General features: G+C 42.8%; 1 protein-coding gene across 1 annotated transcript in view; it reads right to left on the minus strand.

The window, feature by feature from the left end:
- LOC124802362 (zinc finger protein 628) overlaps positions 1 to 26,623 on the minus strand; it is a gene marked incomplete at its 3' end in the record, with an annotated part of 430,024 nt that overhangs the window by 3,381 nt on the left and 400,020 nt on the right. Inside the window, exons 8-9 of the mRNA XM_047263160.1 lie at positions 15,849 to 16,175; positions 7,714 to 7,928 (exon numbers count right to left, since the gene is read on the minus strand). Coding sequence (XP_047119116.1) covers positions 7,714 to 7,928; positions 15,849 to 16,175 — 542 coding nt within the window. The remainder of the gene's footprint in view (positions 1 to 7,713; positions 7,929 to 15,848; positions 16,176 to 26,623) is intronic.

Here is a 26,623-nt window from a genome sequence, read left to right on the forward strand (position 1 = left end):
TCCCATAGTGCTCAGAGCCATTTGAACCAATTAACATTCCGCCAGTGCGGACGGCATTTGCTTCGTGATACATTACCCGTGTTTAAATGGACCGTTTAGCAATTGCGGAAAGGTAGATATCGTGCTGATGTATGGCTATTGTGATCAAAATGCCCAACGGGCGTGTGCTATGTATGCTGCTCGGTATCCTGGACGACATCATCAAAGTGCCCGGACCGTTCGCTGGATAGTTACGTTATTTAAGGAAACAGGAAGTGGTCAGCCGCATGTGAAACGCCAACCACGACCAGCAACAAATGATGATGCCCAAGTAGGTGTTTTAGCTGCTGTCGCGGCTAATCCGCACATCAGTAGCAGACAAATTGCGCGAGAATCGGGAATCTCAAAAACGTCGGTGTTGGGAATGATACATCAACATCGATAGCACCCGTACTATATTTCTATGCACCAGGAATTGCATGGTGACGACTTTGAACGTCGTGTACAGTTCTGCCACTCGGCACAAGAGAAATTACGGAACGATGACAGATTTTTTGCACGCATTCTATTTAGCGACGAAGCGTCATTCACCAACAGCGGTAACGTAAACCGGCATAATATGCACTATTGCGCAAAGGAAAATCCACGATGGCTGCGACAAGTGGAACGTCAGCGACCTTGGCAATTTAATGTATGGTGGGGCATTATGGGAGGAGGGATAATTGGCCCCATTTACTCGCTGGCAATCTAAATGGTGCAATGTATGCTGATTTCCTACGTAAAGTTCTACCGCTGTTACTACAAGATGTTTCACTGCATAACAGAATGGCGATGTACTTCCAACATGATGGATGTCCGGCACATAGCTCGTGCGCGGTTGAAGCGCTATTGAATAGCATATTTCATGACAGGTGAATTGGTCATCGAAGCACCTAACCATGGCCCGCACGTTCACCGGTTCTGACTTCCCCGGATTTCTTTCTGTGGGGAAAGGATATTTGCTACCGTAATCCACCGACAACGCCTGACAACATGCTTCAGCGCGTTGTCAATGCATGTGCGAACATTACGGAAGGCGAACTACTTGCTGTTGAGAGGAGTGTCGTTACACGTATTGCCAAATGCATTGAGGTTGACGGACATCATTTTGAGCATTTATTGCATTAATGTGGTATTTACAGGTAATCACGCTGTAATAGCATGCGTTCTCAGAAATGATAAGTTCACAGAGGTACATGTATCACATTCGAACAACCGAAATGAAATGTTAAAACGTACCTACGTTCTGTATTTTAATTTAAAGAACCTACCTGTTACCAACTGCTCGTCTAAAATTGTGAGCCATATGTGTGTGACAATTACAGCGCCATCTATCACAAAGCGAAAAAAGTGGTCCAACTAGAACATTCATATTTCTTTACGTACTACACGAATATGTAATAAAAATGGGGGTTCCTATTTTAAAAAACGCAGTTGATATCCGTTTGACCTAGGGCAGCGCCATCTAGCTGGCCAATCATAGCGCCATCTGGATTCCCCCTTCAAGCTAGACAGGTTTCGTTCTTTGTAGTTTCTTCGTTTGACGCTTATTTCGTGAGATATTTGGTCCGGTCACGATCAATGGACCACCCTGTATAGAAACAAAACTATTAACGTGACTTGCTGATTCACTGTGGTCTACTCTATTAGGTTTGCAAAGAGTACTTCCCTAAAGTAGGTTCTCGGGTAAAAGTCGCCTTGTAATATAATTAAATAAGGATTCATGTAAAATCACTGTTATGTTATAATACAAGTGTATATAAATTTTATATGAGGACGCCGATTGCATTCAAGCTAGTTCAAAAGTGAAAAATATCCTATTCTATTCGTTCCCAACGCCTACCATCGACGAAAGTTGTGGTTCTGACGAAAAATTAAAGAAACTTGAAATCTATAGGCTGACCAGCTGTGCAACCACAACGTCATTGTGTTCGAGAAAACGAACTAATGGAGGGTGTGCCCCAGCTTGTAACATACGAGTATCATTTCGGACCATGTTCGTCGGCTTGTCGTCGTGACTGTTGTGCACGCCAGCGCTGTTTTCTGTACAGCTGGACAAGGTGGTCAACTTTTCCACAATCTCTGTAAACCCATTATGGTCGGTGCATATTATAGATGCTTAAGAGCGAGTGCCTTGCCCATGAAGGAACGTTTTTTTTTTCAGCTGGTCTTTGAAATAAAATTCTGAAAATCCTGGTAGAAAGCATCTCTTTTCAGACTAGTGCGTCGAGTTCCGTAACTCACTTTGCCACTCCAAGCGCCATCTAGTGGCATTTTACAAATTTGGCATGTTAGGTTGTCCAGTATAACGTGTTCCCTGTCGGAAAATGTGACTCTGAGTGTGCGTAACGGGGCCTGTCGGTTCCTTTGTGTAGACAGGTACTGGTAATCGCCCGCAGTGAGCTGACGCGCAGGTAGCCTGGAGACACTGTAGCGCATGGAGAACGTCTGAGCCAGCCAAGCACTGCAGCGGACACACTTATTTATAATAATTACAGAACAAAGTATTTTTATATAAAAAGTTGTGTTTTGTCTCGTCATTGTGGAGCGAAATAAGGGGAGGGCAGTGAGATCTCTCGCACCCTACACTCAAAACTTAAACATTCTCTTGCAGGACCAGAATCATGCGTACATTTTGTTGTGAACCAGCCCGGACGACCATAAAAGTACACAGTTCACTTGTAGGCTATAGTCCTGCTATGAAGTGTAATGGAACCTCAGACCAATACTGCTGGTTGCCAGGCTATATGGAAAGTCACAGACAGACCGGTATCCCACTACCCTCTGGGGCGGCTCCAGAACACCTTCGGCCCAGAATCTCATTTACAGAACTACTATTGTCATTAGTGATGATTCCCGCTTCGAACTGAGCCACGAAGAACATCGAATACGTGTCCAGAGACGGAGATCGGACAGCAACCAGACTGACGCCCACTATATGGCCCGACAACCAGGAGTGATATCTGGGGTTCCATTTCATTACATAGCAGGACCCCTTTCGTTGTCAGTCGCGGCACCCTTGCAGCACAGCAGTACGTCGACGATATTCTACGTCCTGTATCAGTCAATGCAGTGTTATTGCTCTTCATGGCAACTAATCCTGGGCTTACATCTCAGAATATAATGCCCACCCGCACACGGTGTGAATTTCTAAAGCTTGTCTTCGTGCTTGCCAAACCCTACCTTCGCCAGCAAGGCCGCCAGATATATCCTCCATATGGGAACGTTTGGAACATTATGAGCAGGGCCCTGTACCATCTTGGGGTTTTGACTATCTAACGTGCCAGCTGGACAGCATTTGGTACGATATTCCTCCGCAGAACATCCAAAAACTCTATCAGTCAGCGCCAAGTCGAACAACTGCTTGCATAAGCGCCAGAGTTGGAGCAATGAGTTATTGACTTGCTCAGCATATGAAGCTGTTTCTCTTGAACAAATCACCCAATTTTTGTGAAACTGTCATCATTTGTTTGTCTGTACACGTAAATCATATCTATCGATTCTACCGATTTCCGTACCATATGCATAATTCCTTCGCGGTGCGTCTTTTTTCTTGCCTTGCAGGCAATATTAATAGTAAAGTCAGTTTCTTTTCAGACGATGCAGATATCTATAGTAAAATTCAGTCTGAAAGAAGCTGCAGAATATTCAGTCAGATCTTAATAAGATTTCATTGTAGTACTAAGATCGGTACCATGCTTTAAATTGTTGCGGCCACATGTAGTAAGCGTTGCTTCACCCAGTGGAGAATGGCAAAACAGAGGCACGCCGGCGACTGAGGCGTTGCGAAGTAAGCACGCACAGATAGCCTGGCTGACAGCAGCAGTCTACCAACAGACTGACGCAAGGATGCACACAGACCGAGCGCCGAGCGAAGCCTGGAGAGTGCTGAGTATGGGGAAGTGAGGCCAGCATGCAATATACTGTGGGAGTAATAACAAGAAGCTAACACCGAGGGTAAAAAACGTCCTCCTGCCGGATATAAATAGTGGAGTGCAGGCAGCAACAGACAGAAGCCATTAGGAAGCAGTTCGGATCTGAGGACAGACGTGGTCTGTGTCCGAATGTTCAATCTTCGTAAGTGACGATTCCAGAAGTCTGTTCCAGCTCGCTGGAGTCATCCGTTCGCCGCCAGATGTCAACTTCAGCTCTGGAGGTCGGCCCGAGTTCGGTCGGCACCATGGCTGACTAACTACAGCGAGAACTTCCAGCAGGACCGGCTGCAGCGTGGTCTTGGGCACAGGCGCCGCCGGGGACTGATGCCCGGACACCACGGCAACCCGGCCCCACGGCGCGTGGTCCGTCCGTGACGGGACCTCGCGGACATCGCGACTGATGGCTTCCCAGCCGCCGGTGCAGCAGGCGTCGGCAGCTGACCTCACGGCGACGCGGCTCCGTGGGCGTGCCCGTACTGGGGCGACGAGCGGCGACGAGTTCATCTCAATCACGGGGCATCCTGGCTGCAGCGGAGCACTGGTGGCCTGAGGCTCCGAGTGCGATCAGCGGCTCGCGTTGCACGCATTGTCGTAGAATCTACACAGCAGCAGCCAGGCGGAGGGATCTGCAGGGCTGGGCAGCGAAGACGAGGGAGAAATTGTAAAGAAAGTCCAATAAATAATTGCAAAAATCCAAGCCGTCTCAGTCTTTGGCGCAGCCACTGTGTCTGCTGCTAACAAGTGGTGCAGAAGTCGTAACAAAATGTTCAGAAATGTACAATTCTGATCATCACAAAAGGAAAAAGAATATCTCCTATGACTGCCATATCATCGAATCACACTTGGAACTGGTCAGCTCTTATGAATACCTGGGTGTAACACTTTTTTGGGATACGAGACGGAATGAGACCGAGTCGTGGGTAAAGCAGGTAGCTAACTTCGGTTTATTGGTAGATTACTAGCAAACTGTAATTAGTCAACAAAAGGAGATGGCTTACAATGCCTTCGTGCGACCCACTGTAGAATGTTGCTCAAGTGCGTGGGACTCGTACCAAACAGGACTAACAGGGGATACTGAAAGTATACAGAGAAGGGCAGCACAAACGGTCACAAGTTTGTTTGATCCGTGGGAGAGTGTTACAGAGACGCTGAAGAAACTGAACCGGCAGACTCTTGAAGATAGATGCAAAGTATGCGGAGAAAGTCTACTTAGAAAGTTCCACGAAACAGCTTTAAATGATGAATCTAGAAATATACTACAACTCCTACATTATCTCTCTCGTACGGGTCGTGAGGACACCATTAGCTAGCACGCACAGAGGCATTTAGTCGGTCAGTCTTCTCGTGCTTCCTACTAGAATGGAAAGGAAAGATATCTTATAACTGGTAAAATAGGAAGTGCCATCCGCCATGCACTTCTCAGTAGCTTGCAGCACATGAATGTGCTAGGAGCGTTCCATAAGTAATGCAGCACTTTTTTCGGTGGAAATAATGCGAAATTTGTTGTGAAACACAGTGAAATATTCCCGCTTCAGCTCCTATACATTTATGGAGCTCCGATAAGTGGCTCTGTGTAGCCTTTAAAATGGCGTCTGTAACGGAGGTGCGTTCCAAGCAGAGAGCTGTCATTGAGTTTCTTTTGGTGGAAAACCAGAGCATCGCATATATCTATGGGCGCTTGCAGAATGTCTACGGAGACCTGGCAGTGGGCGAAGTGTTCGTCATCATCGCAACAAGGTCGTGCAAATCTGTCCGATCTCCCGCTAGCCGGCTGGCCGCACACAGCTGTGACTCCTGTGATGTTGGAACGGGCGGACACTGTAATTCGAGGTGATCCACGCATCACAATCAAACACCTCGCTGCACAACGGGGCATTTGTGTTGGTAGTGCTGACACACTCGTCCACCAGTTGGAGTACTCAAAGATGTGCGCCCGCTGGGTTCCTAACAGTAGACCATAAACAGCAATGAAGGGCCATCTGTCTTTCATGTTACGAGGCTGATCGTGACAATTTTTTGTCCATCATCGTCGCAGGCAATGGAACAACGACAGTCCATCGAGTGGCGCCACACCACCTCTCCATCGAAGAAAGAGTTCAAAGCCGCTCCCTCAGCTGGTAAATAGCGACGGTCGTCTGGGATTCTGAAGGGGCTATTCTGTTTGATGTCCTCTCTAATGGTGCAACTGTCAACACTGTACTGTCCTATTTTCAAAAAAACTGAAGGAACGACTTCAACGCTTTCGTCATCACAAAAATGCAAATGACAACAAAGGGCCTCGCATAAATCTGCATACCAGAGAGGTGCTCACAAAACTTCATCGGACTGTTCTCCCTCACCAACCCTACAGCCCGGATCTCGGACCTTCCGACTTCTGTATCTCTGAACCCAAGCTGGAAGCATAACGTGGATGATGGGAAGGTTATTGATGCAGCAAGACGTTGGCTCTCACGTTGATCAGTGTGTGGTAACATGCGGCCATACAGGCATTCCCAGCAAGGTGGCGTAAGGTCGTCGCATTGAACGGATATCATGTTGAAAACTAAGATATTGTAGCCATAGGAGTGGGAAGTATTACGGTGTACTGGAATCCTGAATGAAACCGACCTGCTTTCAGTAAAAAAAGTGTTGCATTACTTATTACAATTACTTATTGCATTACTTATTACAATGCTGACTGGAATACGCTCTTTCAAATTCTGAAGGTGGCAGGGTTAAAATACAGGGAGCGAAAGGCTATTTATAATTTGTACAGAAACCAGATGGCAGTTATAAGAGTCGAGGGACATTAAAAGGAAGCAGTGATTGGGAAGGGAGTGAGACAGGGTTGTAGTCTCTCCCCGATGTTATTCAATCTGTATATTGAACAAGCAGTGAAGGAAACAAAAGAAAAATTCGGAGTAGGTATTAAAATTCAGGGAGAAGAAATAAAAACTTTGAGGTTCGCCGATGACATTGTAATTCTGTCAGAGACAGCAAAGGACTTAGAAGAGCAGTCGAACGGAATGGATAGTGTCTTGAAAGGAGGATATAAGATGAGTATCAACAAAAGCAAAACGAGGATAATGGAATGTAGTCGAATTACGTCGGGTGATGCTAAGGGTATTAGATTAGGAAATGAGACACTTAAAGTAGTAAAGGAATTTTGCTATTTGGGGAGCAAAATAACTGATGATGGTGTGGAAGTAGAGAGGATATAAAATGTAGACTGGCAATGGCAAGGAAAGCGTTTCTGAAGAAGAGAAATTTGTTAACATCGAGTATAGATTTAAGTGTCAGGAAGTCGTTTCTGAAAGTATTTGTATGGAGTGTGACCATGTATGGAAGTGAAACATGCACGATAAATAGTTTGGACAAGAAGAGAATAGAAGCTTTTGAAATGTAGTGCTACAGAAGAATGCTGAAGATTAGATGGGAGAAGAGGAGTTTATGGCACAACTTGACTAGAAGAAGGGATCGGTTGGTAGGACATGTGTTGAAGCATCAAGGGATCACCAATTTTGTATTGGAGGGCAGCGTGGAGGGTAAAAGCGTAGAGGGAGACCAAGAGATGAATACACTAAGCAGATTCAGAAGGATGTAGGTTGCAGGAGGTACTGGTAGATGAAGAAGCTTGCACAGGATAGAGTAGCATGGAGAGCTGCATCAAACCAGTCTCAGGACTGAAGACCACCACAACAACATCATACTTATTGGACGCACCCCGCTTCTGTGCTTAAGACCCCACCCACGTGTAGAGGCCAGAGTGCAGAGTACTCACGCGCTCATGAGGTTGGGGTGGACGGCGCGGATGTGCTGCTGGAGGCTGGGCAGCCCGTCCACGGTGAGCGGGCAGAAGTGGCAGCGGCGGGGGCCCGCCAGGTGCTGGATGGCCGTGTGGCGGTGCCGCGTGGAGCGCCGGTGCGCCAGCGCCTCCGCGCTGCTGCCGAACTCCAGCGAGCACGCCGAGCAGAAGAACAGCTCCCGGCCGTGCGCCTGCGCAGACCGACATCGACACCTGCAATGTAGGCTTTCAGGGGTAATGCCAACTGCTACCTGGGACTACATCCTCCCCTTGGGCGACATTGTCAAACGAGAGATTGATACGTTATTAACAGACATTTCCCCAACAGCTGCCCATGAAATAACTTACCAGTTAGGACTATTTTTATTAGTGATATGCCGTCTCCAGCGAAAATATTTTCTGTTTTAAACCAATGCGTTTCGGAAGTATCACCCCATTCTCACGGACTACAACTGAGGGTTATATTTGCCTCCTCAGTTAATGACTCAGTAGCAAATGTACCACACAGTAGCTACTTTCCCGCGAAAAAGCGACTCAGAGGAAACACAATTAAGCTGACGTGAATGAACTACTGGCCTTTAAAATTGCTACACCACGAAGATGACGTGCTACAGACGCGAAATTTAACCGATAGGAAGAAGATGTTGTGATATGCAAATGATTAGCTTTTCAGAGCATTCACACATGGTTGGCGCCGGTAGCGACACCTACAACGTGCTGACATGAGGAAAGTTTCCAACTCATTTCTCATAGACAAACAGCAGTTGACCGGCGTTGCCTGCTGAAACGTTGTTGTGATGCCTCGTGTAAGGAGGAGAAATGCGTACCATCACGTTTCCGACTTTGATAAAGGTCGGATTGTAGCCTATCCCGATTGCGGTTTATCGTATCGCGACATTGCTGCTCGCGTTGGTCGAGATCCAATGACTGTTGGCAGAATATGGAATCGGTGGGTTCAGGAGGGTAATACGGAACGCCGTGCTGGATCCCAACGGCCTTGTATCACAAGTAGTCGAGATGACAGGCATCTTATCCGTACGGCTATAACGGATCGTGCAGCCACGTCTCGATCCCTGAGTCAACAGATGGGGACGTTTGCAAGACAACAACCATCTGCACGAACAGTTCGACGACGTTTGCAGCAGCATGGACTATCAGGCTGCGGTTATCCTTGACGCTGCATCACAGACAGGAGCGCCTGCAATGGTGTACTTAACGACGAACCTGGGTGCACGGATGGCAAAACGACATTTTTTTCAGATGAATCTAGGTTCTGTTTACAGCATCACGATGGTGGCGGCCGTGTTTGGCGACATCGCGGTGAACGCACATTGTAAACTTGTATTCGTCATCGCCATACCGGCGTATCACTCGGCGTGAGAGTATGAGGTGCCACTGGTTACACGTCTCGGTCACCTCTTGTTCGCATTGACGGCACTTTGAGCAGTGGAAGTTACATTTCAGATGTGTTACGACCCGTGGCTCTACCCTTCATTCGATCCCTGCGAAACCCAACATTTCAGGAGGATAATGCACGACCGCATGTTGCAGGTCCTGTACAGGCCTTTGTGGATACAGAAAATGTTCGACTGCTACCCTGGCCAGCACATTCTCACCAACCGGAAACATCTGGTCAATGGTGGCCGAGCAACTGCCTCGTCACAATACGCCAGTCATTACTCTTGATGAACAGTGGTATCGTGTTGAACCTGCATGGGCAGCTGTACCTGTACATGCCATCCAAGCTCTGTTTGACTCAATGCCCAGGCGTATCAAGGCCTTTATTACGGCCAGAGGTGGTTGTTCTGGGTACTGATTTCTCAGGATCTATGCACCGAAATTGCGTGAAAATGTAATCACATGTCAGTTCTAGTATAATATATTTGTCCAATGAATACCCGTTTATCATCTGCATTTCTTCTTGGTATAGCAAGTTTAATGGCCAGTAGTGTAGTTCCCTCCCGCCGTAGGTTCGAGTCCTCCCTCAGGCATGCATTTATGTGTTGTTCTTAGCGTAAGTTAGTTTATGTAGTGTGTAAGTCTAGGGACTGATGACCTTAGCTGTTTGGTTCCTTAGGAATTTACACACATTTGAACATTTTTTAAATGATAGTTGTTCATCTGCCCACGAAATATTTGTCTCCTCCGTCGATCAAAAACTTTCACATTCAAATAATGTAACACTTTTATGACTGTATTACATTAAAATTTGCGTGAATCTAGAGTGTATTAAAGAATCAGAGCTCGTAATATCACTGTTTGCATAACAGGTGAGTTTAAACAAAGTTATTCAAATCAGTGACAGTTAAAAATTTTTTACATTCTTGCACATGATTTGTCATGCTTACTAACACAGTGTCTGACTAAAACTACTCGTCACAATTTTTGTTACGTTTATTGACAAATAAATAATTTATATATTTGTTTGTCTTATGAATCAGTATTATCATTTTAAAGTTGCAGTTGTAGTTCAAAAACGCGTTGGACTTAAACAGTAAAGTAAAATAATTTAACTGAATATGGCGTATAACTAATAAAAACATTCCTAAATTACTCGCCACAATTTTTGCTATTTTCATTGATACATATATAATTTATACATTAGAGTACCCTATGAATCAATATTATCATGGCAATATCATAGCTGAAGTTCCAAAACATGTTGGACTAAAAGAGCAAGATGAATTATTTTCACTGAAGATATGCACTATTAATAAAAATATTCCTAAATTAATTGTTACGATTTTTCCAATTTCTGTTGATGAATACATAACGTATACATTTGAATATCTCGTGAATCAATATTATCACGGTAGGGCTGGAGTTGTTCCAAAAAACATTGGACTAAAACATTAAAATAAAATATTTTCAGTGAAGATGTATTGCTAGAAAACATTTCTAACCTATGAGATTGCTAATTTACAACTAACTCTGAAGAAGGCACATTGACATATACAGTAAACTTACAATATGTTTTACACTGTGCAAGTTAGAAGCTAAATATATAGATAGACAGGTAAACAGACAGATAGATCGAGAGATGGATTTGCTTTTCCTGCCACACATTCATAGTCAGGAGATCCTCTACGACGCACAGTATGTCCTAAAACCAAATGCATAATACATATTTACAACAGAAGAGATATGCAAATTGTAATTCCACATATTCACAGGGAAAAATCCTCAAGAAAATAGAACACACCAAAAATCTGAAACATTTTGCCATTTAAAATTTTAAACCAAAATTGTCATAAACTGGCCAATGCACAAACAGTTGCAATGCTTACTTATACAGACTGCATTACTGTATTGCAGATGTGCAGAACACACATTATTAATAATACATACAACAATAGTACTATCAAATCAGTTATCAAGACTTGTAAAAGACCATGCATTTTAAATACCTAGCATCCAGTCACCTCAAACTCTGAAGCCCATTCTGAAACCCAGCAGATACGCAGGCTCAAGTAGAGACAGGCGACAGTTGACATCTGAGATAAATACAAATTCCAACATATATGCAGCATAAATACAAAGAAAGAGAGATGTCAGTTGGATCTACAAAGAAATTAGTCAATGTGGTAGGCGATGGAGACCGATAAATCCTTGAGGTTTTGTACTTTACTAGTCGTTAAACTTCTTATGGCTGTAAGCAAGTTTTGAAAATAAGTGTTACTGCATGATGAAACCCTACCTGCGCTAAGTAGGTGACTTCTGATCTTCATACAGGGTGTCACAAGAGCAATGGTCAACATTATGGATATGACAGGAATGATCATTCGAAACAAAAAGTCTTGTAAACGTGGGCTCTACATGGCACACTTTAAGAACTATGAGCACTTTATCTTCGGTACGTTAAAACAAGTCCCTTCTGCTGCAAGTTCTTTGCTTTCCATATTTTGAGAGGGTGTAGTAGTGTGGACCACAACAAGAAAAATTGTCTAGTAAACATGAGCTCTAAAATACCTTATCAGCTACGAGCACACGTTAGTAGAGACGATGTGTTTCACTGTAGCGAAGATCAACAAGTGCTATTACCTCTTAAAGTATGCACTTTAAAGCACCTGTTTATACTTTTTTTGCTTCGAATGATCGTTTCTCTCATATCCTTGCATATTCATAATTTCTTCTGAGAAGCACTGTATACACTACCCTCATTTCTAGTATTGATTCCATGAACTAAACTGTTAGTTTCAAAAACAGATATCTAATTTGTGACAAATTTCATTAAATAATAAATGTACTGGGAAGCAGTATTTAGTTACCCAGTTCATTGAACAGGCATCTGCAATACATTCTTGAATTTACAACACAAATAATTTATATTACACGATAATGAAACCGCACGACTTTAGTCTCAAATGATGAGCTGCCCCACACATGCTCCCATATTATGGAAAGAAAATACACAAAGTGCGCTAGCTTTTTTATTTTTAAGTCACATATGTCTGATAACATCCGCATTGCATATACATAATTCTTTACGCTTTTCCTGTGGTATGCTCGTCCCTGCTAAATTTATCATCAAGTCGTAATCCCAAGAATTTAATTCTGTCAACCACTTTATTTGCTCATCACCACAATATAGACATAAGCTGAGTGAAATTCTTATAAGCTTTGAACTGCATATAATGTGGGTTTTAGGAAGTTTAGCTAAGTGGAGGCAGACAAAATATGACAGCTGAACACAAGAATGATTTGTTGCTCAGCATTAGATCTTACTGCAATGAGATAACATTTTACACTCTAGCGCTTTTAGAATGTTTCTGAACACCTATAGCTGTGGAAATAAGCGACTGAAAATGTAAAATAAAAGTCCTACTTTCTCAAGAAGTTCATACACCGTGCCACTTCACAAGACATTATCTGGTCCAAACTCGTAGTTTCCTAGTTGTTGTTGTTGTGGTCTTCAGTCCTGAGACTGGTTTGATGCAGCTCTCCATGCTACTCTATCCTGTGCAAGCTTTTTCATCTCCCAGTACCTACTGCAACCTACATCCTTCTGAATCTGCTTAGTGTATTCATCTCTTGGTCTCCCTCTACGATTTTTACCCTCCACGCTGCCCTCCAATACTAAATTGGTGATCCCTTGATGCCTCAGAACATGTCCTACCAACCGATCCCTTCTTCTGGTCAAGTTGTGCCACAAACTTCTCTCCTCCCCAATCCTATTCAATACCTCCTCATTAGTTATGTGATCTACCCATCTAATCTTCAGCATTCTTCTGTAGCACCACATTTCGAAAGCTTCTATTCTCTTCTTGTCCAAACTATTTATCGTCCATGTTTCAGTTCCATACATGGCTACACTCCATACGAATACTTTCAGAAATGACTTCCTGACACTTAAATCAATACTGGATGTTAAGAAATTTCTCTTCTTCAGAAACGCTTTCCTGGCCATTGCCAGCCTACATTTTATATCCTCTCTACTTCGACCATCATCAGTTATTTTGCTCCCCAAATAGCAAAACTCCTTTACTACTTTAAGTGCCTCATTTCCTAATCTAATTCCCTCAGCATCACCGGACTTAATTAGACTACATTCCATTATCCTTGTTTTGCTTCTGTTGATGTTCATCTTATATCCTCCTTTCAAGACACTGTCCATTCCATTCAACTGCTCTTCCAAGTCCTTTGCTGTCTCTGACAGAATTACAATGTCATCGGCGAACCTCAAAGTTTTTATTTCTTCTCCATGAATTTTAATACCTACCCCGAATTTTTCTTTTGTTTCCTTTACTGCTTGCTCAATATACAGATTGAACAACATCGGGGAGAGGCTACAACCCTGCCTTACTCCCTTCCCAACCACTGCTTCCCTTTCATGTCCCTCGACTCTTATAACTGCCATCTGGTTTCTGTACAAATTGTAAATAGCCTTTCGCTCCCTGTATTTTACCCCTGCCACCTTCAGAATTTGAAAGAGAGTATTCCAGTCAACATTGTCAAAAGCTTTCTCTAAGTCTACAAATGCTAGAAACGTAGGTTTGCCTTTCCTTAATCTTTCTTCTAAGATAAGTCGTAAGGTCAGTATTGCCTCACGTGTTCCAGTGTTTCTACGGAATCCAAACTGATCTTCCCCGAGGTTGGCTTCTACTAGTTTTTCCATTCGTCTGTAAAGAATTCGTGTTAGTATTTTGCAGCTGTGACTTATTAAGCTGATAGTTCGGTAATTTTCACATCTGTCAACACCTGCTTTCTTTGGGATTGGAATTATTATATTCTTCTTGAAGTCTGAGGGTATTTCGCCTGTTTCATACATCTTGCTCACCAGGTGGTAGAGTTTTGTCAGGACTGGCTCTCCCATGGCCGTCAGTAGTTCCAATGGAATATTGTCTACTCCAGGGGCCTTGTTTCGACTCAGGTCTTTCAGTGCTCTGTCAAACTCTTCACGCAGTATCGTATCTCCCATTTCATCTTCATCTACATCCTCCTCCATTTCCATAATATTGTCCTCAAGTACATCGCCCTTGTTTCCTAGTGACAGAGAATAAATCTGTCTATAACCATGTTCCGATGTTCTCATATAGTTAAATTACCATCACCTAGTGTACTCATTATACCATGTGATAACTGAAATGACACAGAATTCGTATTGGTACAATGTCGCTTGTAATCTAACAAAGATTTATTTGTATCCAACCACTATTCGTGTTTTGTATTCACACTGTATTCTCTGTGTAAGCTACTAGCATCAAATCAGCTGATTGTTTCATTAATACGACTTCTGGTTAGTCCAGTGGCTTCGCTCTTTACACCAACTGAAATGTCAGTTTGCATGATGACACCAATGTATTGCGTAAGAGGGCTTGCTCGACCATTGTATCCCATTTTTTAAAACTTTCTACACACAATCATAGTGCTAGCTGGACTGCTGGTAGCACTCTGGTACTGATGAATGACTTATTCTGCCGATCTCATGCAATTTTTTTTTTTTTTTTACAACCACCTTCCACAATGTTCTACACTCCCTGTCTGTCAGTACATAGGGTCTGCCTGGTCTTCATTTAGCCATAACTGTTGCTATGCATTTCCACCTCACAGCCACATCACCAAAAGTTGATCTGGGCAGCGTTAAGAGGGTTCAAATGTCCTTGATGGATCTGTTACTCAATTGACATCCAATGGCTAATCTAATACCCTCAGGATCACCCGATTTAAGTCGACTACATTCCATTATCCTCGTTTTGCTTTTGTTAATGATCATCTTATGTCCTCCTTTCAAGACACTGTCCATTCCGTTCAACTGCTCTTCCAAGACCTTTGCTATCTTTGACAGAATTACAATGTCATCGGCAAACCTCAAAGTATTTATTTCTTCTCCATGGATTTTAATACCTACTCCGAATTTTTCTTTTGTTTCCTTTACTGCTTGCTCAATATACAGATTGAATAACATTGGGGAGAGGCTACAACCCTGTCTCACTCCCTTCCCAACCACTGCTTCCCTTTAATGTCCCTCGACTCTTATAACTGCCATCTGGTTTCTGTACAAATTGTAAATAGCCTTTCGCTCCCTGTATTTTACCCCTGCCACCTTCATAATTTGAAAGACAATATTCCAGTCAACATTGTGAAAAGCTTCCTCTAAGTCTACAAATGCTAGAAACGTAGGTTTGCTTTTCCTTAATCTAGCTTCTGAGATAAGTTGCAGGGTCAGTATTGCCTCACGTGTTCCAATTTTTCTACGGAATCCAAACCGATCTTCCCCGATGTTGGCTGCTACCAGCTTTTCCAGTCATCCGTAAAGAATTCGCTTTAGTATTTTGCAGCTGTGACTTATTAAACTCATAGTTCGGTAATTTGCACATCTGTCAACACCTGCTTTCTTTGGGATATCGTTAGTATAAATGCTGCATAGCTTGGGATCCAGGACAGAACTCTGGGGTTCCCCTGCATCTCTTGGCTTATTGATACTTTTTCACTAGTTTGATGTAAGAAAAAATTTCCTATTGCCTAAGAAAGTCGTCAGAGTTTTGATTATGTGAAGGGGATATCTGATTAATGTAGCTTGTGTATTGTGCCGTCGTGTCAAACACGACCGAGGGCCTCCTCCACATCTAAAGCTTTCCGTATTACAGCTGCAGTGGTGGGGGGCGGCTCACCTTCTTGACGTGTCGCTGAAGCTCGGCCCACGACTGGCAGCGCAGGCTGCACTGGGCGCAGCTGCGGAGGCACGGCCTGGCCTCCCTCTGTATCAGCCGCAGCGCGCGGAAGTGGCCGCGGCGGCGGGCGTGCGCCAGCACCTGCGCGCGCAGCTGGAAGCGCCGGCCGCAGTCGGCGCAACAGGGCAGGCGGCGGCGCCGCAGCTCGACGGGCAGCGAGCCGGCGGCCGCCGCCACCAGCTCGCCGTGCGCCTGCGAGCGCAGGTGCCCCAGCAGGGCGGCCGCGCTGTCGCACGAGGCGCGGCACAGCGAGCACCAGTAGTCGCCCTGCAACTGTGCGGCACCCCTCTCACATCACCCTCTCGTTCACGATTTAACCCTCTATCAGAAAAAGTTTTTAGTTCATTAATTACACTGAAGGCGCATACGTATTCAAATACATGGCCGCACAGGGTAGCCGTGTGGTTCAAATGGCTCTAAGCACCATGGGAGTTAACATCTCAGGTCATCGTCCCCTAGACTTAGAACTACTTAAACCTAACTAACCTAAGGACATCACACACATCCATGCCCGAGGCAGGATTCGAACCTCCGACCATAGCAGCAGCGTGGTTCCGGACTGAAGCGCCTAGAACCGATCGGCCACAGGGGCTGGCTAGCTGTGCGGGCTAAGGCGTCTTGTCATGGTCCGTGGGGCTCCCTCTGTTGGAGGTTCGAGTCCTCCCTCGGGGAATGGCTGTGTGTGTGTGTGTGTGTGTGTGTGTGTGTGTGTGTGTGTTGTCCCAGCATAAGTTAGTTTAAGTTAGACTAAGTAGTGTGTAAGCTTAGGTACCGATGATCTCAGCAGTATCGTCCCATAAGATCTTACCCCAAATTTCCAAATTTTTTCAACAGAGATACGTAAACAAGGAGTATATGATGCTGCAGTCAGCAACATCTATATAAGACAAATGTCTGGCGCAATTGTTAGATCTGTTACTGCTGCTACAATCGCAAGTTATGAAGATTTAAGTGAGTTTGAACGTGGTGCTATAGTCGGCGTACGAGCGATGGGACACAGTATCTCTGAGGTAGCGATAAAAATGGGGATTTTCCCGTACGACTGTTCCACGAGTGTACTGTGAATATGAGGAATCAGGTAAAACATAAAATATCTGATATCGCTGCAGCTGGAAAAAGGTCCTGCAAGAACGGGACTAACGACGACTGAAGAGAATCGTTCAATGTGACTGAACAGCAAGCCTTCCGCAAATTACTGCAACTTTCAATTCTGGGCCATCAACAAGTGTCAGCGTGTGGACCATTCAACGAAACATCATCGATATGGGCTTTTGGAGCCGAAGGCCCAATCCTGTAAACTTGATGACTGCATTACACAAAGCTTTACGCCTCTCCTGGATTCATCAACATTGACATTGGTCTGTCGATGACTGGAAACATGTTGCCCAGTCAGACGAGTCTCGTTTCAAATTGTATCGATCAGATAGACCTTTACACATATGGGGACAACTTCATGAATCCATGGACCTGCTGTCAGCAGGGGGCCGTTCTAGGTGGTAGAGGCTATGTAATGGTGTGGGGCATGTGCAGCTGGGGTGATATGGGTCCCCTGATACATCTAGATACGACTCTGATAGGTGACATACACGTAAGCACCCTGTCTGACTACCTGCATCCATTCATGTCCATTGTGCATTCCGTTGGACTTTGGCAATTCCAGCAGGACAATGCGACACCCCATACGTCCATAATTGCTACAGAGTAGCTCCAGACTACCCAGAACATTATTGAACCTACCTGGGATGCCTGGAAACCTGCTGTTCAGAAGAGATCTTCACTCTCTCGTACTCTTACGGATTTACAAACAACCCTGCAGAAATCATGGTGGCTGTCAACTCTCTCCAGCACTACTTCAGATGTTAGTCGAGTCCATGCCACGTGGTGTTGCAGCACTTTTGCATGCTCGCGGGTCCCTACATGACATTAGGGACATGTTCCATTCTTTATGTCTGTAGTGTGTATGTAGTGGGTTTGTCCGTAAGTTCATAGCATTTTCCATAAGTTTAATATACACAACAGTTACATGTAACAGAGACTGTGGTCGCCAATAATATATTCTCCTTTACTATTTACAATGCCAATGCTAGGATAACTTTTCGATTCCGCAACTGTATAAATCATGAGGTGAAGAACCTATTGACCCACGTTTGCAGAGCAATTTCATCCAGCAAAGAAATTGCTTGAAGGATGTTCAATAGAGAGCCGAAAAGCGGAAAATCTGAGGGCCAAGATCAGTTGAATATGGTGGGTGTGGAGTAACTTCCCAACTCAACTCCTGAATAGTATTTTTTGTAAGCATAGCAGAATGCGAGTAGACTTATGGTAGAGAAGCATCACTTCATGCAGTGTTCCTGGTCGTTATTCTTGGACTGCGTCTGCAAGATGACTTAGTTGTTCACAATAAATGTCAGCAGTGTTGGTTACATCTTGAAGAAGCAAATTTTAGTACACAATGCTGTCTTAGTTCCGTCAGATGGGGCTTTATAACAGAAGATAAATAAAAGAGTTAAAGCTTATGAATCGATATAATAGATACATTACTTGACATAAACTTAAGTAATATAGAATAATTTATGCTTGGAATGGTGGCCAATTGTAACACCGCAGAACCAAAGCTTTGGAATTAAATTGAGGCCTATAAGTTTTTTTTCTATCTCTTGTGCAAATACAGAAACAAGTGAAAAATTTAAAGTAACCCTGTGTGTCAGAGTCCATGTTTAACTACTGGTTTCCCATTAACAGTCAGGGTTAATCAGTTCAGACATCAGAGGATGGTAAGTGTATAGAACCAAGCCCAGTTATGCAAAGGGGTGTTCAAATTAACCTTGAGTTTCATGACAGCTTTTTTTAACGAAATTGTATAATTATTTTCAATGTAATTAAAACTTCATGTGAGCGTTTAGTTGCACAGAAAGTGTACAGTAGCTATTTCCACAAAACTGGAAAATTATTTACATAAACATTATCAACATTATCATGATAGATTCTGTTTACTCACACTGAGTTATGACTTGGCAAAACCGTCATTTTAATTGATTGACAGCATATTTAAATGTATGATGAGCAATCTAAAAAGTGTCTGTTCCAGGTACTTAGCTACAATACGTGATTCCACACTCCCTCTTTTGTATTGTTTTCCCATCAACATACAAGATGCTGAGATGTCTTTTCATGTGACAACTACATTACCTAGAAGAAATCATCTTGCAACAGAAGCTGACGTGTTGGTAATGGATGTGGTCACACAGCCAAAAGAACTACACTGTCAGAACTTGGCAATGAGAATTATGTTGTTTTAAGTCACTTCCTTCATACAAGAGGTAAGAGGCACACAAGTACACTCTGGGAACTTGACTTGCTGGAATCAGGTCCATATCCTGGTGGTGGAGTGGTAGAATATATTGTATGTGGAAAAAAAAACTGTCACACATTTCTACAGGAAGTAGTACTGGTCAAAACTTGAAAAGAGAAGCTCCATATCTGGGAGCCAGTGCCTCTTGAGATATGAGCCACTTAAGTTGTCATGAATAATGTGTAGTACTCAGTCATCACAAGAGACAGCATAGCAGATCACCACAATACACGTCAGTGTATGGGCAGCGACTGTTGGTGGCAGACTTATAGGACCATACACTTTACCAAAGATATTATCAGACCCACTATGTGGCTGATTTCTGCAAATCAATTACCAGTGCTAATGAAGAACGTTACCCTTTCAGAAAGACAATTTTGTGTTTTACGTGTATGCACGATGGTGCACCATCTCATTTTCTATGGATAGCAAGGTAGACTTACCACACCATTTTATGTGTGATGGACTGGTCAAAGACGTCTGGTATCATGGCCTTCCCATTCACAAGACCTGAGTCCATTGGGTTTCTGCGTATGGGGAAATTTAAATACCCAACTCATCAATAATGTGCAGCCATTACAAGAGCAAGTGAGCAGTCCATATATAGCAGTCGGAATGGCGTCAGAAGTATATAAAAGAGTGTGTAACTGATTGCAAAGAAGGGCCAAATCTGGTGTCAGGACGCATGGTAGCCACAAGCAACATTTCTTATAGTGTCTGCTTCTAGATAACAACACAAATGGGAATGAAGGGACAGATTGGTCCATATCTCAACAGGTGTATATCATTACGGGGATTTTTTTCTAGTTTTGACCAATAATATCTCCTGTAGGAATATGTGACTTTTTTTAAAAAAATACCTTGTATATTCATCACCTGCAATTAGGCACCATAGAGAGAACAGTTGGCAGTGTACAATTTCTAGTCAGCAGGCATTGTGCCATGTTCCACTGTTAGGGCATAAAGCTCTCTGTAGTGTCCTGTGGAGCGAAAGTGTATGTTTGATACAAATGTAGGACTTTGATGCAAATGTAGGACCTGGGGACTTTCTTGGAGCTAGGGCTCTGCACTGAGGTTGTACACCTTATTTCTTTTTATTCTACCTTAATCTGTAAACAAAAGCATATGCTGTATGAAGGTTCATCTGATTTATCCACACAATATAACATCTCGCTAGCGCTCAGTTTCATATGCAACCTGTGTGCCATTAATCTCCCACAGTAATTCACACAGTAGACCCACAACTGGGAGGAATTCGAATACCTATCCAGATACTCAGGTTTAGACTTTCTGTAGTTTTCTTAAAACGCTTGAGGCAGGATTAGAGTCGTGCATGGTGAATGTTTCACCTTGTTCAGGCAGCGTTTTGCGTCCTGGTTCAGTAGAGATTTCTTGCGAGATCACACAGCGATGTCCAGCCTCCTTGGTTAGCCAGGCCAGACTGACATCTCTCACCTGCTCATCGCTTCCTCAGCCCGCTGAGTTGGTTATCTGGTGGGCCAGCTTCTTGGCTCTGCTGGTGTAAATTTTGCTTCTGTCCTATAGCGCTGGATCTATTCTCCCTTGTTTTTACTTTGATCAACTTTCGAAAGGCAAGTTGGCAGCGGCTTCAATCAATCTTTCTACCTGCAATACTCACTGTAGTGCCAGTTCCCAAGGTTTTTCTTAGAGCCAACCAGATACAGTATCCTTGTTGGTATGTAAATGATTATAAGAACGCATGTGGCAGCAATAACTACTATAATATCTAATATTATAATAGCACACATTCAAAAATAAAATACGTTTCTTTCTTGTAGGGTGAAATCACAGTGTAAGAATCCATTGACACAGAGCAGGAATCAGATAGTACAAGATGTCAAACACATACTTTCTCCTCTGAGTTTCAGCAAGTTGGGGCAGGCACAAGCCAAGCTGCAGTACAGGCAAGAGAGGATCAGGAATTTATAAACAGAGAATACTGAGCTGTAGGCTGACGAGCCGACATTATGGTGGGCTGGCTTGCAAACCCATTGCCTGTAGTATGGAAGGCTGCATACAGCTCAGCTGCCTGGTGGAATAGGGGGCAGCCTGTATGGGCCACTGTTTGAGATACGAGCTGGATGAGTTGAAGACTGCACTGTGCGTTACTCTATGCAGAACAGTTCCCTTTGGAAGAACGCAGCCAATTTCCTTCCCCATCTGTGTTCCAATTCCAATGACTTTGTCATTATTTGGATGTTAAAGAATCTTCCTTCCTTCCTTACTGAAGTCTCTTCTTCCTCAACTGCATCAAAGTGCTTAGTGCAAGTATTACATATAGCTATAAAATAAGGTGATTATGTGTACATAAATGCAGTACAGAACAAGTCATCCCTCAGCACAAGTCTATCTATGCCAATCCACTTGAAATTCTCATTCTCTGCAGCTGTGGTACCGGTTCACTCTGATTATGAAAAAGGAAAGTCCAAAATAATTCCATAACCACTAAATGCTTACATTGGGCAGTACAATGTGCTCATCTGACAGTAAACATGCATCAGCTCAGTTACATCCTTTTTCCCACCTAAGGTATTAATTCCAAACGCAAGACTACATAATGTACTACAAACGTTTGCTGAATGATAGGGCAGGGCGGGAAATGGGAACAAAATATTTTTTCGACGTTTTGTGAATATCTGTTTCATATTCTCGTTGGCTAAGAGCTTCTGAGAAGAATATTACAAAATGTATCCGTCAGTCTTTGCTCTCTATTCATTGCTGACTGACGACTTTATATTTTTCCACCAATCCAGGTCTACTGAAGCTTATAATGATTTAATTCTTTTAAAAGACATAAGTTATTACGAAGAGGGGTAACATAATTCGTTGTTAATTCCATAGTCAATCGTCTCTTTTATAAACCTACGAAACTGAGTTAAACTGAGATTATTTTATTTCATTTCCAACTGAGTGCAGTGAAGTATTTTTTATTAGTATCTGCTGTACGAAACTGTGACACTCCTTTATTAGTAGTTTTGTGACAAAGTATTCTTTGTTTTTACAAGTCACGCCCAGGGTGGTGGAACTAGAACGTTGTAGGGAGTTGGCAAGTCCATTACGCAGTCATATGCATATTTTGGGGCCCCAATCATCAGTTTAGTCTTCGAACATTAATATTTTTAGGGTATTTTTACGAAAAGTACCTAATGTACACGTTTACGTGAGATAAACTTTAATTTTTATGATACACTCTGGAAGTGTAAGCTGAAGTACTTTTTAATAAACTTATAAGGAATTCCTCGTGTGTGAGGTCGCAAACGGCCAATGATGTTTACGATACTCAACACCCCACATATTGTCTACCTTTCAATAGCAATATTGGCGGCCAATGGCAACAGGCGGCGAGACTATAGATATCCAATAGTGATCACGGCCTGAGGCTACGGAGTGTAGTTGAACTGCTTAAATGACGCGTAACTCACAACACTGCTACAGTGCTAGTGGTGTTGATACAAAGCAGAGCAACAGCAGCGATAAACAAAGAAAATATTGCATCTTACCTACAGCAACAACTGCAGAAGCTGACATTTTGTCAGAAAGGAATCCAAAGAATTTGGCAGAGTGAGAAAGAAGTGGCAGATGAAATATTAGCGTTTCTACAAGATGGGTCACTGGAAAGTGTGGTATCGTATTCATTAGACTGTGTGGAGAATGTACATGAGGGGTACAATGATTACAATAAGTGCTCAACAATACAAGTGATACTGGAACAGGTGTCGAGCCCTGTAGCTCATCATCCTTGTCGGACCAGGAGCCACATATCGCATCTCCAGTGAAACACATTAAAGGACAATCGTTGAGCAAGAAGCGGGTACTAAACGTAGTTAGGTTCATGGACGATCACCTGCAACACAGTAAAAAAAAAAATTATGAACAGATTTCGAATATGTCTGCAGCAGTAAGACCATGTAGTGCATAAGGAAGCCTCTGGATATTCAAGGGATGACAAGGCGCACTTACTACAAAAGCTGGAGTTTGCGCGTTTGAGGGTGCTCGATACAATTTGTAGGATGTGCATGACTGGCATGCTACGTTATGCACATCAAACTGTGCAAGGTAGATTACAGTGACTTCTGTGGAGCCAGTGGATAGTTGCATACCTTCAAACAGTGCTACAGAATTGGAAGACGTAGGACGACGAAGTTCCAAGCAAAGCGTCGATTTGACGATGGACAGCAAACTGCAGAATCGGCACAAAAATTTGTACATGAGATAAAAAACTTATCCCATCGTTCACTAAGGAGTATGGTTTCTGCTCCGACCAATCGGGATTTGAAGAGGAAATGCACAGAAACGCATACAAAATGAACTCTGGGCATCAGAGGTACAGAGAGTTGTATCGAGGTCAACTAACATCAATGCCTTAATGCCTTTGTATACAATTACGTCTGTTAATCTGGATGGTAAATTGACTGGAAAGTTATTTATTGTGCAGTGAGAAAATGATGGTGCCCTGTCCCCTACCATTCTTTATCATGTGCGTGATCTTGCAAGCACAGTACGGAATACTTACGTCACAGCAAGCATGAGTGGGAAAAAAGGAGTAAGAAAACTACAATTATGGTATGAGCACTGCTTTTGGTCAATAGCCGGTCAAAATAACTTCCTTTTGCTTGATTCCTGGGGTACATATAAACATTACATTCCTTTAGAGCAAACTATCCCTAGGACAGATTCAGCGTCTGGATGTTTGTTTTTCCATGCCCATTAAACATATTTTCGGACTATTTACAGCTACACCTTAAAGTACAGCCAGTTTCACGATAAGATCCATGCAGTCTGTTTTGCGTTCAGTTGCATGCCAATACATTCCATCATTTCTCATCGCTCTGTTACACCAATATGATTCAACACACATCAAAAAAAGTTTTCCATCACTCCAGTTCCCAGAACTCCTGAAGGTAGACGTTGAATGTGGCTACTGTATCACAGACACAGTCGCTTTGACTGCTCAGATATGTTACTAAACCCGCCTACAGACGAAGACAACCATGCATGAGCAGCGCCTAATAGACGCAGGAGGTCCGACAGCCGATCAGTTCCAATCATTCCACCAGGAAGGAGGTACACGGCTCGTGTTGTCTTCAGAACAACTATGCCTAGACTAGGGTGACCAAATTATGTTCGGTGAAAACCGAGACACATTCACCCGGATGCCAATGGACACCTCATTCCACATGTACCCAGGTTTCTTAATTTTAAATGTTAATGTTTTGTTGATACATTTTGGAAAAGGGTATTTTTCACTGCCTCCAGCCTTCTTGATCATGTCTTTGTTCTTTGAGACACAGTGATAAAACTCGGCACAATTCATTTTTAGTTGTACAGGATCTGCAGGATTGCTTCAAGAGAGTCCACTTCCATTCTCTTTCTTTCATCAGTCCATTGGATATTCATGAACGAAAATATTCTTTCCACATAGGCATTATGGGCTGGGATTGCAAATAAATACCTTGCAATTATAAGCAACTCAGAGTAATGATGAAGACAGTCACAGCTTTTAGAAAAACTCACCCACTTCTCATGACATTCCAATGGTGTGTTTTTTTTTTTCATCATTCCACTTGTGAAAACTTTCTTCAACAAAATTTGTCAGTATGCCGAACTGATCAAAGAGAATGGAATCATCGATTTCAATCTCCTTACTCTTCAAATAAGAAACTGTCCCTTCAACACTTTCCCATTTTGGCACTCTCTTCAGTAACATCCAATCAAACACCGGCAATGAGGGTAAATATGAGGCGCTCCACTTGCTGAGATAGTCTACACAAGTGTCATAAAACTTGTTAACTACTTCTCTAAAACTCCTTTCCGCTGCTTCTGATACTTCTGCTCTTTTAAGGACAGATTTAACATTAAAAGAAATGAACTGCTGTTCTCTCCTCTTAGTAACAGTTTCCAGAGTATTTTTCAAAACGTCATTTACCTCTATTACACTTTTCGTGCTTCCCTCAATTTCCTTTATCCCATGTTGCAAAGTGCTAAGCTGACTGTGAATAAACCATGAGTAGGTTCCACTTAAAGGGTTACTGAAAAACTGAACCAATATTTTTGGGGCTTTGTCTTCATTTAGGAAAAAATCTTTTAACTGTTCAAACAGGCGGATTACTCTTTCAACTGCTGGAAACAGTGATAACCAGCGAGTTTTAGAGTGACATTACATTCATATATTCAGCTCCCACATAATCACAGAACTCCTTTAGCCTCTCTGTTCTAACAGTATATATGTAAAAGTGTGAGTATACCTTCATGACGATAGTTTCAACACCACAGCTTAAACTGTCAGCAGATGTCTGCACGCTATTGTGTAAAACGTATGCAGGGCACCCTATGCCTTCAATGTTTTCATGAAATGTGGCCTTTAATTTGGTAAATACGTTGCATTTGCCTTGTCTTTTTAAACCACCAGAGTTTGTGTTCACCTTCAAAAGTTTGTTCTGAATTCCCTGATTAATATCGAAAAACTGAACAACAAACGGAAATATTTTAGTGGCCTTATGATTGCTGGCATCAGTGGATATCCCGTAGAAAGAAGACTTTTTGATGTATTTAAGGCTTTCCTTTACAGTCTGGGGAGCAATAACTCCTTTCACTAAGGCTGACACTTTAGTCCTTGCTGAACTAAACTTTTTTGCAATGGAAGAATCATCAAACATAATGCTGTTAAGCTTATTAGTACAATCACTAGATCTATAAGTTTGGTGATGTTTTACCATGTGGTAGGCTAGTGTAAGCTCGGCTGCTCGAACTTCCATCTCTTCACTTGACTGATGTTTCACAAAATAATTTTGTAGAGTTTTATTGCAGCTCGGTGCACTGTATCTGTTAATGGGTTTCTTTGACCTGATGTGATCAACTATGTCGGAACGTCCACCATGACTTATACTAATAAAACAGTTACATACGGAACACACTGCTTCGTAATCAAAACGACCTTTCTTAATGAAATTCCATTCCTTGGAATAATAGTCACTGAACTTGTAGGCACGTTTCAGCATTGCGTTTCACATTGCTGCAGCAATAATACCACTAATATGAGAAAAAACTATTGCAGTTTGTCTGACAAAACATCAACTACTACACGGCTCTGACAATGAGTGTGCAAGTGGCGCTACAATCGGACGGTTTCATAGCTCTGTTACAATAATACAATTTACTACTTGTTGGCCAAAGTACCGCTCAAAGTAAATTATTGCCTGAGTGTATCAATACTGATACTGTGATTACTGGTACGGGACAATGGAGGTTTTAGACAAATAAGCTAAAATATATCAATTTCTTGTGTTGTATTTCCTTTAATATAGCGAAATCCCAAAAATGTGAGAAAGTTTCAGGAAATGTA

The sequence above is a fragment of the Schistocerca piceifrons genome, chromosome 1 (assembly GCF_021461385.2).
Source record: "Schistocerca piceifrons isolate TAMUIC-IGC-003096 chromosome 1, iqSchPice1.1, whole genome shotgun sequence".
Lineage (NCBI taxonomy): Eukaryota > Metazoa > Arthropoda > Insecta > Orthoptera > Acrididae > Schistocerca > Schistocerca piceifrons.